Source organism: Eubalaena glacialis, chromosome 19 (assembly GCF_028564815.1).
Source record: "Eubalaena glacialis isolate mEubGla1 chromosome 19, mEubGla1.1.hap2.+ XY, whole genome shotgun sequence".
In the NCBI taxonomy this organism is placed as follows: Eukaryota; Metazoa; Chordata; class Mammalia; order Artiodactyla; family Balaenidae; genus Eubalaena; species Eubalaena glacialis.
This window is the reverse complement of record NC_083734.1, coordinates 42,576,711-42,592,966: the sequence shown is the minus strand read 5'-3', so window position 1 is coordinate 42,592,966 and position 16,256 is coordinate 42,576,711. Positions and strand designations below refer to the sequence as shown.

Sequence of the window (16,256 nt, the reverse complement as noted above, 5' to 3'; positions counted from 1 at the left end):
GCGCTCTAGTGGTTAGGACTCTGAGCTTTCACTGCCGAGGGCCTGGTCGGGGAACTAATATCCCACAAGCTGTGTGGTGTGGCCAAAAAAAAAAAAAAAATCCACAGTCCCAGACAGAATCTGGAGGTGAAAACAGAAGTTTTTGTGGAGAGACCTGAGTACAGAAGGACCCTACCATAATATTGATGCTGAAGAACAAGATGGATACTATAACTTCGTTATAACAAGAGAGAGACACTACGTGTCTAGACATACAGTATAATTAGATAACATAAAGTATAATTAAATGTGAAATTAATTAAATAATTAAATATTGAATAACATGGGGAAATGCTCATGATGTATAAGAGTAAATAAGGGGTATAAAATTATGTAGGTGTATACACACATATGTGGCGTGACACCAATTTCACATACCATATATGTATGTTAATTTACATATGTACTTTTAAAAAATTGAGGTATAATTGATATATAATATTGTACCCATTTTAGGAGTACATATGTATATTTATATATATACATTTTTTAAGTCTAGAAGGAAATATTAATACTGGTTATTTCTAGGTAGCAGTATAACAGGGTAATTTTATTTTCTTCTTTATAATTTTCCGTATTTTCCAAACACACTATTTTTATAATTAGAAATGCACAATGATTACTGTCTAAGTTCTCCTACTTTCTTCTTCAGCTAGATCACAGCTATCTTAAACCATTAGTCAGTGAACACATTTTCCTTTTAAGTGGACCAATGAGAAGCACCAACAGCCTTTAATAAGCAATAAACTTCTGTTTTTGCCTTCCTCCCTCTCACTGTCACTTTCACAGTGGAATTAGGAAGTCGTGCTATTCACCTTCAATAGCATGTCGTTTTCTTTTTCTCGTTACTGGCAGATCCTCTTTGCTGTCATCTTGCTTTCCATCTGAGGTGTCGTTGTGCCCTTCTTCCTCCTCATCTGAGTATTGATTCAGAGCATCTACCAACTCCAAGAAAACAGCATCACTAATCAGGACAGACCCAGGAATCATCTCTGAAATATAAGATTTAGATGGAAGAGCAGTGGTCATTTTATACTCCATTAGTCCTCCTAGGAAGATTTTCCTGTGTTCACTACTGAGGCCCAGATAGATAATATATGTACATTTTTATGTGGACGACCAGGGAATTACAATAATTGGATTGGCTCATACAACTGCAACAGTTCAGCTAGCTAGAGTGGGAAATCCAGTTATGGGCTTTCTTTTTACTGGGGTCTTCACTTCCTCAGTAATATCAACCTGTATTTATGGTCCAAAATATCACAAAAGTGTTCCAACAATACAAATGGGACAGAGAAAGAATGATAAAATGAAAATGTACTTGGTTTTGCTGCTGATGGGTCAGTAGTGACTTCTTTGAATCAAAAGACAGCATATTTTTTAAAAAAATCATACTATCAATATATGGCGTTATACTACAACTTAGGATAAAGCCTCTGAACACTAGAGGGCACTGTGTATAAATAATGCATTTCAACAGCATCACAGCAGCACCCACAATTGTCAAAAGAGCAGGTGAGGGAAAAAAAAAAAAAAAGAGCAGGTGAGGCTATTGGTTTGCAAATCCATGGAGAGTCTCTCCCTATCTCCCCCTCTTACACACTAACAGCCTTTTCTAGAACTACAACTAAATACAAATGACTTGCTTTTGAAATTGTATACAAGCCACTGTGTCCCTGTCCTTTGAAGTAAAAGGCTTTTGCTTTAGTCTCCCAGGTCTTCCCTGAGTCACCAAAAGGCTGGCTCAAGAGGTAACGATTAGGAAATGTGAAGATGTAGAAACAAAGAATAGCTGTTGGGCCAGGAAACTGGTAACAGTTTAGACTATAAACCTACAACGTAGGAGAATCACCGTACTCCCAGTTCCCTGAAAGATATAGATACAGGCCTGACACATGTTCCTAAGTTGTCTTACAAGAAGCAGACCCCCACCAGAGGAAAACTGCTGACCACAGGTATGCGGACCCTAGACTGGTTGAAACCAGAAAGTTGATGATGCTTGAAATTTCACCCTGATGCCAACCAATCCAAGAATTGGGCACAAGCTGATCATGCACCCCGTGGCCCCCTTCCTCACACTGCCTTTAAAACCCCTTCCGTGAAAGCCATCAGGGAGTTCCAGTCCTTTGAGCATGACCTGTCTTTTCTCCTTGCTTGGCACCCTATAATAAATGCTGTACTTTCCTTCACCCCAACCTGGTGTCAGAAGATTGGCTTTACTACACGCGGGCGAGCAGACCCAACTTTGGTTTGGTAACACTTTTAAGAAAGTCAGAATATTATAACCAACTTCTGGGAGATCCAGGGGGTATCTGGATCTAAGAAGAGAGGTTATACTCATTGCCAGTCTCACAGAAAGGGAAACAAAGAACAAAATAGCCTTGGATGGATTTATGGAAAACTCCTAAGATCAAACTTATTTGTTCGCTAAACTTTCTCTAGCCACTGATTACCATATAATCCTTATATGTCCCAACTACTTTTTTTTTTTTTTTGGCTGTGCCACGTGTCTTGCGGGATCTTAGTTCCCCAACCAGGGATTGAACCCGGGCCCCTGGCAGTGAGAGCTCGGAGTCCTAACCACTGGACCATCAGGGAATTCCCCCAACTCCTTTTAAAATTTAACAGGGGTGTTTGTAGTATAAAATGTTTACTCCCAGCCATGTGGTGACATTGAAATATTCTTCAGTGTATACACCATGAGGCAGCAGATAAAAGCAAGACAATGATGCACCAAATAAGAGGCACCATCCTAACAAAGTCCAGGAGCCCAGTACCACTACCTTCTTCACCGTGGACTTTGCCATCGTAGTTATTGATCAGCTCCTCAATGAAAGTCTCATCTTCTTCTTTCACCTCATCTCCCATGTAGGGAATATTGCACAAAACCGTCTCATCTTCTACCTGAAATCAAACCAGACGTGATTCATTCCATGAATCCACTGTGAAGCTCCTCTTTCCTGTTTAAAGGAACCTTTGCCAAGCCTTTTTTGCTGCTTTAAAGCCCCTGAAAATGCCTTTGGTTACAAAGTTAACTACATTTTAAAGACTGGCCATTTTGTTTTGCCAACAAAACCTCAAATGGAAGGGGGTAATGCTACTCTTGGAAGAAAAAAAGAAGTCAGTTTTACTCTTTGAGAATATTAACTACCAAATGTTAAGCTGGATATTAACAATGATATTTCCACCAACACCTAGAATTTGACAGCACATTTCTTTTTCACAGTGATTCCATCTATTACTTCATTTTATCCACTAAACATCACTGTGAAATAGGTACAAATATCACATAAACAACAGTCTAAAAGGTCTTCAATTCTAATTTTTCTCAGAAGTAGAGAGACAGATGAAAGGAAGGCTTCCAAGAGTATAATCTGCAGTATAACTGGAATGTTTATAACAGAAACTGGCAACCATAAAGTATTTGTATATTCTATTATATAGACTAAGGCCAACCTCGGATAAACATAATAAAAAATTATGATTACAATTCATATTACTCACGCTCAGTGGGAATCTAAAGTCAATTGCAGTACAAGCTATGTATATTTTCTGGCAATAAACAATACTAATGGATCATTTTTATTTTATTCTATTTTATTTTATTTCATCTTATTTTATTTTTTGGTTCAGCAGAGAACGGTCATTCTTAGTTCTCCAACTATCAAGTAAAATTACTCTGAAGTTTTCTTCTAAGAGATGATTTCCTTCTGTAAACCTATACCCTATTCCAGTCAGCAGAACTGCTATCTGTCACCAGGCATGATAAGCGATTGCCATCATATTTAGAGAGGACTGATTATCAGAACCACAAATAATCCTAGTAGGAGTCAGCATAAAGACCCAGATTAAAGGATTGTAGATCCATGTGCTCCTCTGTTACCTTAGTTGCTTTCATAGCATCTTGCCTTTAGGGGATTAAGAAAGGATTGCTCCGGGGCTTCCCTGGCGGCACAGTGGTTGAGAATCTGCCTGCCAATGCAGGGGACACGGGTTCGAGCCCTGGTCTGGGAAGATCCCACATGCCGCGGAGCAACTAGGCCCGTGAGCCACAACTACTGAGCCTGCGCGTCTGGAGCCTGTGCCCCGCAACAAGAGAGGCCGCGATAGTGAAAGGCCCGCGCACTGCGATGAAGAGTGGCCCCCGCTTGCCGCAACTAGAGAAAGCCCTCGCACGAAACGAAGATCCAACACAGCCAAAAATAATAAAAAATAAATAAATAAATAAAAAATCCTTCCCTCTACTTAAAAAAAAAAAAAACAAAACAGTGGAGGATGGACAGACGGGCAGAGGGACAGATTAGGAAAAAAAAAAAAAAAGAAAGGATTGCTCCATCAGCAGGGAGTTGTCAACCTGCTGAATGAAGTGTCTGATTTATACTGCATTTAACTGCACATAATGTTATAAAATTGGGCCAAGGTAGTAAAGGAAAATTGGACTCTTGCCCAGTCTCTTTCATTCAAAAAAGAACGAGCATCAATTCTGAGGTACACTTCAGAGAGCACAAAATCTAACAAGTTAGAACAACTTGCAATATGTGTTTTTCGGAGTCAATAAATTACAAAAACATTCTGCTCTGCAGGTCCAAGCTTTGTTAAGTATATTCTGACAATCTTTACCCTGAGAGAAGTGCCAGCATATCAACATTTAAAAAAAAAAAAATCATTAAGTTTAAACAATCACCACGGTGCTTTCAATACATACCATAAAGTTCTGCTGGAGAGGGGACCAGGAATACATGATGGGAACCAACGCAACCGTGTTCAGAGACCTCATTAACATATGCTGGCTTGCAAATCCCGGGAAAATGCTCTCTATGGTACACTGAAATATAAGCAATGACATGGAAAGGGAAGGGCAAGCACACAACCCAAGAGAGAACTGGAGTTTCCTTCCAAAATGATCCCAGTAGCCTTCTAATTCTTACAAATTAATAAGCTGAGGGTTTTGTAACAATCAGCTCCTAAAAGGAACCACTCAAGTGTAAACCTGTGGAAAGCAGGAACTGTCTCTTATTCACCTGTGCATCCTCTACAGAGTCCAGCACAGTGCCTCCCACACTCAACTGATGTTTATCTCAATCTAAAACTGCTGGTCTCCTTAGGCTGAACCCAACAGCAAAGGGCCTCTGAGAGTCCTAGGAGATAAGGAGGAAGACAAGGAAGTTTTCCTGAAGACCTAATCTTTAAGACAGTGGACATCAACTTAGCTGCATAGCTGATGGGGACAGTACAGGGGGAAGCAAAGTAGTATAGAGATTACAGTCACATTCTGCTTTGGGAAAGAAAGTTGCTCTCAATAAACTATCTGCTTTTTATATTTTAAAAATATTATCTCTATAAGAAACTAGGATGATTTTTTAGTTTACAGAAAGGGATGTCCCTTTGATCAATATACTCCTATCCATTATCCATGGCATTCCTTTCCCAATTTCAAAGTAGCAGAGGTGCCAAACAAGGCACAAAAAAGGTTGCTTTGAAGCTTGTATACAGAGCCCAGGAAGGTAGACAGTAAATGTCTTATTTTTCTATGAAAAACTCATGATTATACTCATTAACTGAGGAGAACAATTACCATCCTAGTTATTCAGAGATGACTACAGTAGCTGTATCCATTATCTTTATTTTCTAATATCACAAATACAGAAAAAAACCCTTAAGTTCAAGGAAGAGAGGAAGGCTGAGCTTAGACACTGGAAGTACCTTTTTGAGAAAAGGATGCCCACTCACAGGCTTCATCAACTGAACAGGTTGGACACGAAGCTTCTTCCATTCTTCATTGAGGATCTGGGTTTTTTCTTGAACTTTTGCAAAATTTGCTACATACAGAGCCTAGCAGAGCCGAATAAAAAACTGTTAGGATTTCAAGAGAAGAGTAAGAAAAAAGAAATCCAACCCCTCCATATTGGATCAATATGTTAAAATACATAACCTTTCACTTGGGAAGTATTTTTTACCTTTGCACCCATATTCGCCTGAAGCCGTTTAAGTTGCCGAAGTCGCATGTATTCAGATTTAACTTTCCTCTTCCAGTAAGTGATACATTTGGAAGTTGGGGGGTTTGGTATATCCATTTTGCTGTAATCAAAGAGAGGCAGAGATGACAAATAGCATTCAACTGCCTGGAAATGAACCATTCCTCAAATTCAAATAAACATGGTCAGTTATGCTTTCATTCCCGTTACATTTATTCATAAAAACACAAGCTTAAAGAACCCAAATCTATGAGTTCAACAGAAAGTTCCAATTAAGAAAAGATTTCATACCAGCAATTTCTGGTCTGATTACCCACAAGCTTAGCCTCTGTCCTCCTGTGGTACCTTGTTTTTAATTTAGCTCTCAAGAAGTTCTTTCACAGATATTTAGGAACTTGGATTACTTGGAAATTTGGAAGCCTACCCACTACCTTATTAAGAGAAATGTTTAGCAAGAAATAAGTTAATATCAAAGAGCTTCGTGGAAAGATCCACCCACAGGATAAAACTACACCTGCCAAACTGCCTAAATCTACCACATGCCTAGCAATAGAGGTCGGATATGACAACAGCATAATCTTATCTCCAAATCAAGACACATGGAAATATATAACATTGCAAATCACTTTTTTTGGGGGGGATGGTGTTTGAATTAAGGTTCACAGTTTTAAAGAAGTACTTATTGTACCACACTCTACCTACCTCATAGAATGCAAGGCAAAGGGTATAGTTTTACAGGTGTCTTCTGTTCTTCAGAGGAATGGCAAGACACAAAGGCCAAACAAATGTTCAGCTTTTCAAAAGAGAATAGACAGTGGTTTCAAGTCAGTGGAGCATATTTAGACCCTGATTCCCTCAGTAGGATGCTCCCTAAGAACTAGTCTCTGCTACCACTATATCTGCATATAAGTCAGGTCCTAATAATACTTGATGCCATTTGAGAAGCGTGCTTTATTTTATTGAATTCTGTCCTTCCAGTCATACATACAAATATATTCTCACAATTACCAAGTGCGCTTTTCTGCTTTTCTGCACCAATTTCTAGGCTCAGCCAGCAGGCCCATCAATTAATATTTTAGAGAAAGAACAAATATTAAGTGCATATAAAAATTCAATAAAATCTGCAAGGTTATGTTTTTATTCTATATAAACTACTTAGGTTTCCTGGAGAACTAAGTCTATTTATTTCACCTAACCTTCTACATTTCTAAAAACATTACAAGGAGCTATGAAGAGCCAAAATTTGAAAGAGAAACTAAAGTTTAGAAGCATTTTATTTATTTATTTATTTATTTATTTATTTATTTAGCTGCATCGTGCTGCATGTGGGATGTTAGTTCCCCGACCAGGGATCGAACTTGTGTCCCTTGCAGTGGAAGTGCAGAGGTTTAACCACTGGACCGCCAGGGAAGTCCCCTAGAAGCATTTTTAAATTACCTGTTTTCACCCATAAGAAATGACAGCACAGACAAGAAAACAGCAAAATTTAACCCACTGTCACACATATGCCACGATCAGATCATAGTTATAATATCTCATGCTACTGGACTTTAAGAGGACTATATCTGAATGTTTCATTTGAAGAACCAAACAGATTGGTGCAATGCTATGTTAAACTTAAAGGATAAATAAAGTAAGGACAGAATAGCAAAGAAGCAGACAGACTCACTGTGTTTACTGTTAAAGCAATCAAGTGATTCAAGCTCTTAAAAACAGAATTCTCTGTGAGTTAAATATTATCTCTCTGGGGGAAGGGAATGAAACGACAATACCATAACCTAAGAATTTGAATCCCAGAAGCTAAGGTACTACGGTGCTGGGTTATAACAAAAATTAAGCAGATCTGAATTTCTTTCCTATAAATTACAGCATCTCTCTTCTTCCTACATCTTTTAAGTACTTCTCACTCCTCTATGGAATGGGGGCCAAAAGAGGGACTCTTTTTTAGAATGAAAAAACCATTTAAGAACACCCTGCTCACATGTAATATTAAGTAGTTGCTCACATAATTTCTGCCCAGAACAAGCTTAATAATAATCTACTTTAGGAAATGAAAAAATGATTCAAATCTAGGACAAAACTGCCTCCCTAAGAAACCTTAGGTTACCCTTATCGAGACCCAAATGACCCAAAAAATTGGTTTTGAACTGCAATCCCTCTCCCATTCCTCTTGGAACTCATTTTCCCCTTTTTTTTAAAAAAAAATATTTATTTATTTGTTTGTTTGGCTGTGCTGGGCCTTAGCTGAGGCATGCAGGATCTAGTTCCCTAACCAGAGATCGAACCCAGGTCCCCTGCACTGGTTGCGTGGAGTCTTAACCGCTGGACCACCAGGGAAGTCCCACTCATTTCCCTTTTTGAAACAGTAAGCTTAAGGTAGGTTGCTCCATCCATTTAAAACTGGAGACCAGGAATTCCCAGGTGGTCAGTGGTTAGGACTCTGCATTTTCACTGCCAAGGGCCTGGGGTTCAATCCTGGTCGGGGAACTAAGATCCTGCAAGCCATGCAGCACAGCCAAAAAAAAGAAAAGAAAAGGAAAGAGAGAGAGAAAGAGAGAAAAAGAAAGAAAGGAAAGAAGGAAGGAAGGAAGGGCCCCAGTCACTGAGCCACAGTCATGGACTCAGCAGCCTCCCCCTCGAACCCTCGCTTCCTGACGCTCTGTCCCCCCAACCCGCCATCTTCCGGTCCCCCCCACCCGCTGTCTTCCGTCTTCCGCAAGGCGCAGGCCGTTTCCACCAAGGAAAAGGAATCGTATGGTACGTCCACTATCCAGAACCTCCACTCTTTCGACCCCTTTGCTAATGCCAGTACGGGTGATGATCTGCTTCCTGCTGTCGCTGAGGATTACAGCCATCTAAGAATTCAACAGAGAAACGGCAGGAAGACCCTTACTACTGTCCAGGGATGGCTGATGATTATGATAAAAAGAAACTAGTGAAGGCGTTTCAGAAGAAATTTGCCTGCAATGGAACTGTAATTGAGCGTCCAGAATACGGAGAAGTAATTCAGCTACAGGGTGACGAGCGCAAGAACATATGCCAGTTCCTCGTAGAGATTAGACTGGCTAAGGACGATCAGCTGAAGGTTCATGGGTTTTAAGTGCTCCTGGCTCACTGAAGCTTAAGTGAGGATTTCCTTGCAATGAGTAGAATTTTCCTTCTGTCCCTTGTCACAAGTTTAAAAATGTCACAGCTTGTGTAATGTAACCATTTGGGGTCTGCTTTTAACTTGGACTAGTGTAACTCCTTCATGTAATAACTGAAAAGAGCCATGCTGTCTAGTCTTGAAGTCCTTCATTTAAACAGAGGTCAAGCAGTAGGCACCTGGCAGTGTCCGGCCCGAAACAAAGCAGTAACAGTGATGTTTCAGCCAAGTCCAGAGCCCCAAGATCACAGACGGCTATGTCTGGCCAGAAGCTCCTCAGCAATCCCTCTACAGAGTTCCCTGCCCTAAGAGAATGTCGCCACCTGAACAGCCCTCGGTGAAGCTGAGAGTGGAGGATGGGGTGAGGCAGCGACGGCAGCTGTACTGCTAGAGGGAGTCTTTGATCATCAGGGGAAAGATCCCCTGGTATCTCCAACGTGACCAGGTGGGCAGAGCTTAGAGCAGCCACCTTCCTTCTATTGAGGTGACAGGACAGCTGGCTTGCCACCAAGGTCTTTTTGCCCAGACATATCCTAGCTGATCGATGTCCAAACTAGAATGTGAGGCCAACCTTCTATCAGAGTTAAACTTTTGACAAGGGAACAAATTTCAAACCGATGTATCAGTCATGTAGCTGTAGAGCTCGCAACTTACTAGAAACAGCTGCCCAATGCCATGTGAAGTAACAAACTGTTTTTTTTCCTTCAGTTTTAATGTTATGTAATGTATTTAAACCCTTATTTAAATAAAACTTTTCAGAAACAAAAAAAAAGAAGAAAAGAAGAAAGAAAGAAAGAAAAAAGAGGTAAAAATGGAGGCCAAGTAATGGAAAAGAAAAGAATCCACAGCTGCTAGGGTGGGTGGGTGGGGGGGTGTGTGTGTGTATGTGTAGATTTCTTAGAGGAGATGGCCACAGAAAAACATCACTATTTTTATTAAAAAAGGAGTTATAGCTGAAATGTGATCTCCTACAGTCTGCCAAAAGAGATGACTGTAAGCACACCACAACAGTCTAATAATTAATGGCACTATTTCTATTTATTTATTTATTTATTTATTTATTTATTTGGCTGCATTGGGTCTTCGTTGCTGCACGCGGGCTTTCTTTAGTTGCGTCGAGCGGGGGCTACTCTTCGTTGCGGTGCGCGGGCTTCTCATTGTGGTGGCTTCTTGGTGCGGAGCACGGGCTCTAGGCACGCGGGCTTCAGTAGTTGTGGCACGTGGGCTCAGTAGTTGTGGCTTGCGGGCTCCAGAGCACAGGCTCAGTAGTTGTGGCACACGGGCTTAGTTGCTCCGTGGCATGTGGGATCTTCCTGGACCAGGACTTGAACCCGTGTCCCTGCATTAGCAGGTGGATTCTTAACCACTGCGCCACCAGGGAAGCCCCACTACTTCTAATTTTACTCAAGTGCTTTATTTGGCCAGAACAGTACACACATGTACATGAAAATGTCACTGAGTTTTAACCAATCATAATGTATAATAAGCCATGCTTCCTCCTTTTACAATTAAAGTGATATTTGAATCTCATGTGACCATGAGCCAATATTTATTCTGCTTGGCTTTTTAATGGGTTTTCCGTGTCTCAAAAAGTTTATTTGGCAGTTGGCCAATCCCCACAAAGTGAATGAGGAAGATGAAACATACTGTTTGGAACACATAGGTTTGATTAAAATAAACACCTGAAACACAGCCATAAGATGGGTTTTCATAGCATCTGGACATTAACAACAACTATCACTTCAAAGATTACACATAGGGGCTTCCCTGGTGGCACAGTGGTTGAGAATCTGCCTGCCAATGCAAGGGACAGGGGTTCGAGCCCTGGTCTGGGAGGATCCCACATGCCGCGGAGCAGCTGGGCCCGTGAGCCACAATTACTGAGCCTGCACGTCTGGAGCCTGTGCTCCGCAACAAGAGAGGCTGCGATAGTGAGCGGCCCGCGCACCGCAATGAAGAGTGGCCCCCGCTCACCACAACTAGAGAAAGCCCTTGCACAGAAACGAAGACCCAACACAGCCATAAATAAAATAAATTAATTAATTTTTTAAAAAAAGATTACATATTAAAAAAAAAGTAAACAAACAAAAAACTCAGCATTCACTAGAACGGATTTGGAGAAATGGGTCCATTCATCTTAGGCAAAGGAAGTGGCACACAAAAAATACTTTACATTTTACTAGATCTGTTATTTAGTTACTTATATACACAAAACACTATTTATAGTCCAGTTAAGTACTAAGCTAAGAGCTTTTCATTACATTCACCTATACATTGAGAATAAACTCCAAAATATGCTATTATGGTCAAGAAGTTTAAAAATAAGTCTTTATCTACATAACTTCTGCAACTCAATAAAATAAAGAACCCAATAAAAAGTGGGAAAAAAATTTGAACAGAGGGCTTCCCTGGTGGCGCAGTGGTTAAGAATCCGCCTGCCAATGCAGGGGACACAGGTTCGAGCCCTGGTCTGGGAAGATCCCACATGCCGTGGAGCAACTAAGCCCGTGTGCCACAACTACTGAGCCTGTGCTCTAAAGCCCACGAGCCACAACTACCGAAGCCCATGCGCCTAGAGCCGGTGCTCCGCAACAAGGGAAGCCACCGCAATGAGAAGCCCGTGCGCCGCAGCGAAGAGTAGCTCCCACTCGCGCCAACTAGAGAAAGCCTGCGCACAGCAACAAAGACCCAACACAGCCATAAATTTAAAAAATAATAAAAAATTAAAATTTGAACAGATACTTCACCAAAAAAGATACAGAAATGGCAGATAAGCACACAGAAAGATGCTCAATATCATTAGTCATTAGGGAAATGCAAATTAAAACCACATTGACATAACTATTATACAACAACAAGAATGGCTAATATTAAAAAGAGTTATAATACCAATTGTTGGTAAGGATGTGGAACAACTGGAATCCTCATACATTGCTGGTGGGAATGCAAAGTGGTACAGCCACTTTGCAACATTATTTTTTTTACTTTATTTTTATTATTATGATTTTTTTGGCTGTACTGCGTGGCTTGTGGGATCTTAGTTCCCAGACCAGGGATCAAACCCGCATCCTCAGCAATGAAAGCGCGGAGTCTTAACGACTGGACTTGGCTGTACTGGGGAATTCCCTGGTACAGCCTCTTTGGAAAAGTTTGCCAGTTTTTTTTTATTATTATTATTCTTTTTAATTTTTTTGGCTGCGTCGGGTCTTAGTTGCGGCATGCGGGATCTTTTGTTGCAGCATGAGGGCTTCTCTCCAGTTTCTCTCTAGTTGTGGTGCGCAGGCTCCAGAGTGCATGGCCTCTCTAGTATTGTTGCATGGGCTCAGTAGTTGCAGCATGTGGGCTTAGTTGCCCCGTGGCATGTGGGATCTTAGTTCCCCGACCAGGGATCGAACCCACATCCCCTGCGTTGGAAGGTGGATTCTTTTTTTTTTAAATGTGACACATACTTTTAATTTTATTTATTTATTTATGGCTGTGTTGGGTCTTCGTTTCTGTGCGAGGGCTTTCTCTAGTTGCGGCAAGTGGGGGCCACTCTTCATTGCGGTGCGCAGGCCTCTCACTATCGCGGCCTCTCTTGTTGCGGAGCACAGGCTCCAGACGCGCAGGCTCAGTAATTGTGGATCACGGGCCTAGTTGCTCCGCAGCATGTGGGATCTTCCCAGACCAGGGCTCGAACCCGTGTCCCCTGCATTGGCAGGCAGATTCTCAACCACTGCGCCACCAGGGAAGCCCCGGAAGGTGGATTCTTAACCACTGGACCACCAGGGAAGTCCCGCCAGTTTTTTTTTTTATAAAGTTAAATATATACTTACCGTAAAACCTGGCACACAATTTCTAATTATTTATCCAAGGGAAATGAAAACATATGTACATAAAGACCTGTACACAAATGTTCAGAACCTCTTTATTCATAATAGCCAAAAAGTGGAAATAACACAAATATCTACGGATTGGTGAATGTATACAAAGTGCAGTGTATACATACAATGGAATACTACTCAGCAATAAAAAGGAACAAATAGTTCCTGTATATGCAAAACATATCGCAAAAGCATTATGCTAAGTGAAAGAATTCAGACACAGAAAACTTCATACTTCATGATTCCACTTATATGACATTCTACTAGAATGTTTCTAGAAAGGGATTAAATGGAAAGAAGCATAAAGGAGATTTTTGAGATGATGAAAATGTTCTATACCTTGGTTGTGGTGAAGGTTGTATGATCATGTACTTTTATGAAAACTCACTGAGTTTCTGGGCACTATACACATAGAAAGAACCTTACTAACAAGAAGTTGTGACACTGAATTCTTATTTAAAATAAAATTATAGCATTAATATTTTCCAGTGTTGCTTTATTAAAAGAATCAGGTCACGTGCACTCGAGACAATGGTGATAAAAATCAAAGCAGGATTAGTTTTTATGAGACCCAAATGTTGGCTCTTAGAATGTACAACACTGATTCAGAAGAGTTAAAGGAACTTCCTAATAGGCTAGAGTCCTACCTTGGCTGGTTCTGCATTACACTAGCATAAAGCTTAATATTTACTGACTGCTGGGAATTCCAGTGGTTAGGACTCCATGCTCTCACTGCCAAGGGCCCGGGTTCAATCCCTGGTTGGAGAACTAAAATCCCATAAGCCGCATGGCTTGGCCAAAACAACAACAACAAAATATATATATATATACATATACATATATATAGAGAGAGACTGCTCATTATCATTCAGTAAAACAAGACTTTTTAGTTATTCCATTTTGAATCAAAATATTAGGGCAAGTGTGTCAGAGAACACAACACATCAGAGGCACTAAACTCTACCCATTAAGGAACTCATGACTTTAAGTTTTGGAGCACTGAAGTCCCCACTGATAGTCTGTTAGACTAAAGAGGCCAGGAAAGAGCCCAATACACAGTTTGGACAAATTAAAAACAAACAAACAAAACTAGGGACTTTCTGGAATGGAAGTGTTCTCTAAAAGCAGTTTTTCCTTTAAAACCCTCTCCCTCAATCTTAATCTGATATAATTCTCTTCACCTTTCTCAACATATTTTTATTTTTAAAAATTTTGTTCTTTTATCTTTTAGATTTCACATATAAAAGAAAACATATAGTATTTGTCTTTTTCTGTCTGACTTCAAGAAGCATAGTGTCCTCCAGGTCCATCCATGTTGTTGCAAATGGCCAAAAAAAAAATTTTTTTTTAAATATTTATTTATTTATTTATTTATGGCTGTGTCGGGTCTTAGTTGCAGAACGCGGGGTCTTTTATTGCAGTGCATGGGTTTCTCTCTAGTTGTGGCACGAGGGCTCAGTAGCTGCGGTGTGTGTACTTAGCTGCTCCTCAGCATGCGGGATCTTAGTTCCCTGACCAGGGATCGAACCTATGTCCCCTGCATTGGAATGAGGATTCTTTTTTTTTTTTTAATTTACTTATTTGTTTTTATTTTTGCCTGTGTTGGGTCTTCGTTGCTGTGAGCGGGCTTTCTCTAGTTGCGGCGAGCAGGAGCTACTCTTCGTTGTGGTGCACGGGCTTCTCACTGTGGTTTCTTGTCTTGTTGCAGAGCAGGGGCTCTAGGCGCAGGCTCAGTAGTTGTGGCACACAGGTTTAGTTGCTCCACGGCATGTGGGATCTTCCCGGGCCAGGGCTCGAACCCGTGTCCCCTGCATTGGCAGGCGGATTCTTAAGCACTGCACCACCAGGGAAGCCCCTGGAAGGTGGATTCTTAACCACTGGACCACCAGGGAAGTCCCCAAATGGCAAAAATTTTATGGCTGAGTAATATTCTTCTGTGTATGTGTGTGTGAGTGTGTGTGTATCTCATATGTTATCCATTCATCTGTTGATGGACACTTAGGTTGTTCCTATATCTTGGCTATTGTAAATAATGCTGCTTTGAACATTGGAGGCGAATATCTTCTTGAATTAGTGTTTTCATTTTCTTCGGATAAATACCCAGAAGCGGAATTGATGGATTGTATGGCAGTTTTATTTTTAATTTTTTGAGGAACCTCCATACTGTTTTCCATAGTGACTGTACCAATGTACATTCCCACCAACAGTGCACCAAGGTTCCCTTTTCTCCACATTCTCACCAGCATTTGTTATCTCTTGTCTTTTTTGGTAATAGTCATTCTAACAGGTGTGAGGTGATATCTCACTGTGGTTTTGACTTGCATTTCCCTGATGATTAGTGATGACGAGCATCTTTTCACGTGCCTGTTGGCCATCAGTATGTCTCCATTGGAAAAATGCCTATTCAGCTCCTCTATCCTGTTTTTTTCTCTTTTCTCTGTAGTTAACTATCCTTTGTAGAAATATAATGTGTTTTTAGTATTGCTGCCTCAAACCTTCTTTGGGAAGTAGCTAGTCAACAAAGCAGAAACTTTTTAAACTTACTACAAGACAGGAAAAAGATACACTTAGGGAAATAAATTGTTACAATTTTCACATTAGGCACAAATCAAGGGCAGGAATTGTTACCTGGAGAACTAAGGAAGCCAGGTTTCAGATCTCAAGAATTAAAGAGACATAAATAATATTTTAAACAGCTTTAAAAGGCATGCTAATTCAAAGGCAAGTATAAGAGAAACAAGTCCAACTACATTTTCTCCCCTTTTCCCTTCTCACGAAAGTCTTCTTGGGAATAAAATTTCATTTTTAATCCTAGGCTCCTTATTCTAGTGCTGTTTCAAAGAGAATTAAAGTAACACCGGACTTCTCTGGTGGTGCAGTGGTTAAGAATCCACCTGCCAATGCAGGGGACACGGGTTTGAGCCCTGGTCGGGGAAGATCTCACATGCCGCGGAGCAACTAAGCCCATGCACCACAACCCTGAGCCTGCTCTCTAGAACCCGTGAGCCACAACTACTGAAGCCTGTGCACCTAGAGCCTGTGATCCGCAACAAGAGAAGCCACCACAATGAGAAGCCTGCGCACCACAATGAAGAGTAGCCCCCGCTCACCACAACTAGAGAAAGCCTGCGCGCAGCAACGAAGACCCAAGGCAGCCAAAAATAAAATAAATTATTTTTTTAAAAATTAAAGAAAAAAGAATCCGCCTGTTAAAGCATGGGACACGGGTTCGAG

The 16,256-nt window shown here is 40.8% G+C and overlaps 1 protein-coding gene and 1 pseudogene across 4 annotated transcripts in view; one reads left to right on the top strand and one right to left on the bottom strand.

The window, feature by feature from the left end:
- The window catches only part of EZH1 (enhancer of zeste 1 polycomb repressive complex 2 subunit), a 31,974-nt gene that overhangs the window by 13,753 nt on the left and 1,965 nt on the right, over positions 1 to 16,256 (bottom strand). For 2 of the 4 annotated variants that reach the window (XM_061177040.1, XM_061177041.1), the window contains exons 2-7: positions 6,717 to 6,807; positions 5,997 to 6,117; positions 5,743 to 5,871; positions 4,745 to 4,864; positions 2,823 to 2,943; positions 855 to 1,031 (exon numbers count right to left, since the gene is read on the bottom strand). In XM_061177040.1, the coding sequence (XP_061033023.1) occupies positions 855 to 1,031; positions 2,823 to 2,943; positions 4,745 to 4,864; positions 5,743 to 5,871; positions 5,997 to 6,117; positions 6,717 to 6,721 (673 nt within the window). In that variant the 5' untranslated portion in view covers positions 6,722 to 6,807. The remainder of the gene's footprint in view (positions 1 to 854; positions 1,032 to 2,822; positions 2,944 to 4,744; positions 4,865 to 5,742; positions 5,872 to 5,996; positions 6,118 to 6,716; positions 6,808 to 16,256) is intronic. The other 2 variants (XM_061177039.1, XM_061177042.1) reach the window with 2 other exon arrangements.
- LOC133080386 (eukaryotic translation initiation factor 1-like) lies at positions 8,630 to 9,852 on the top strand (annotated as a pseudogene).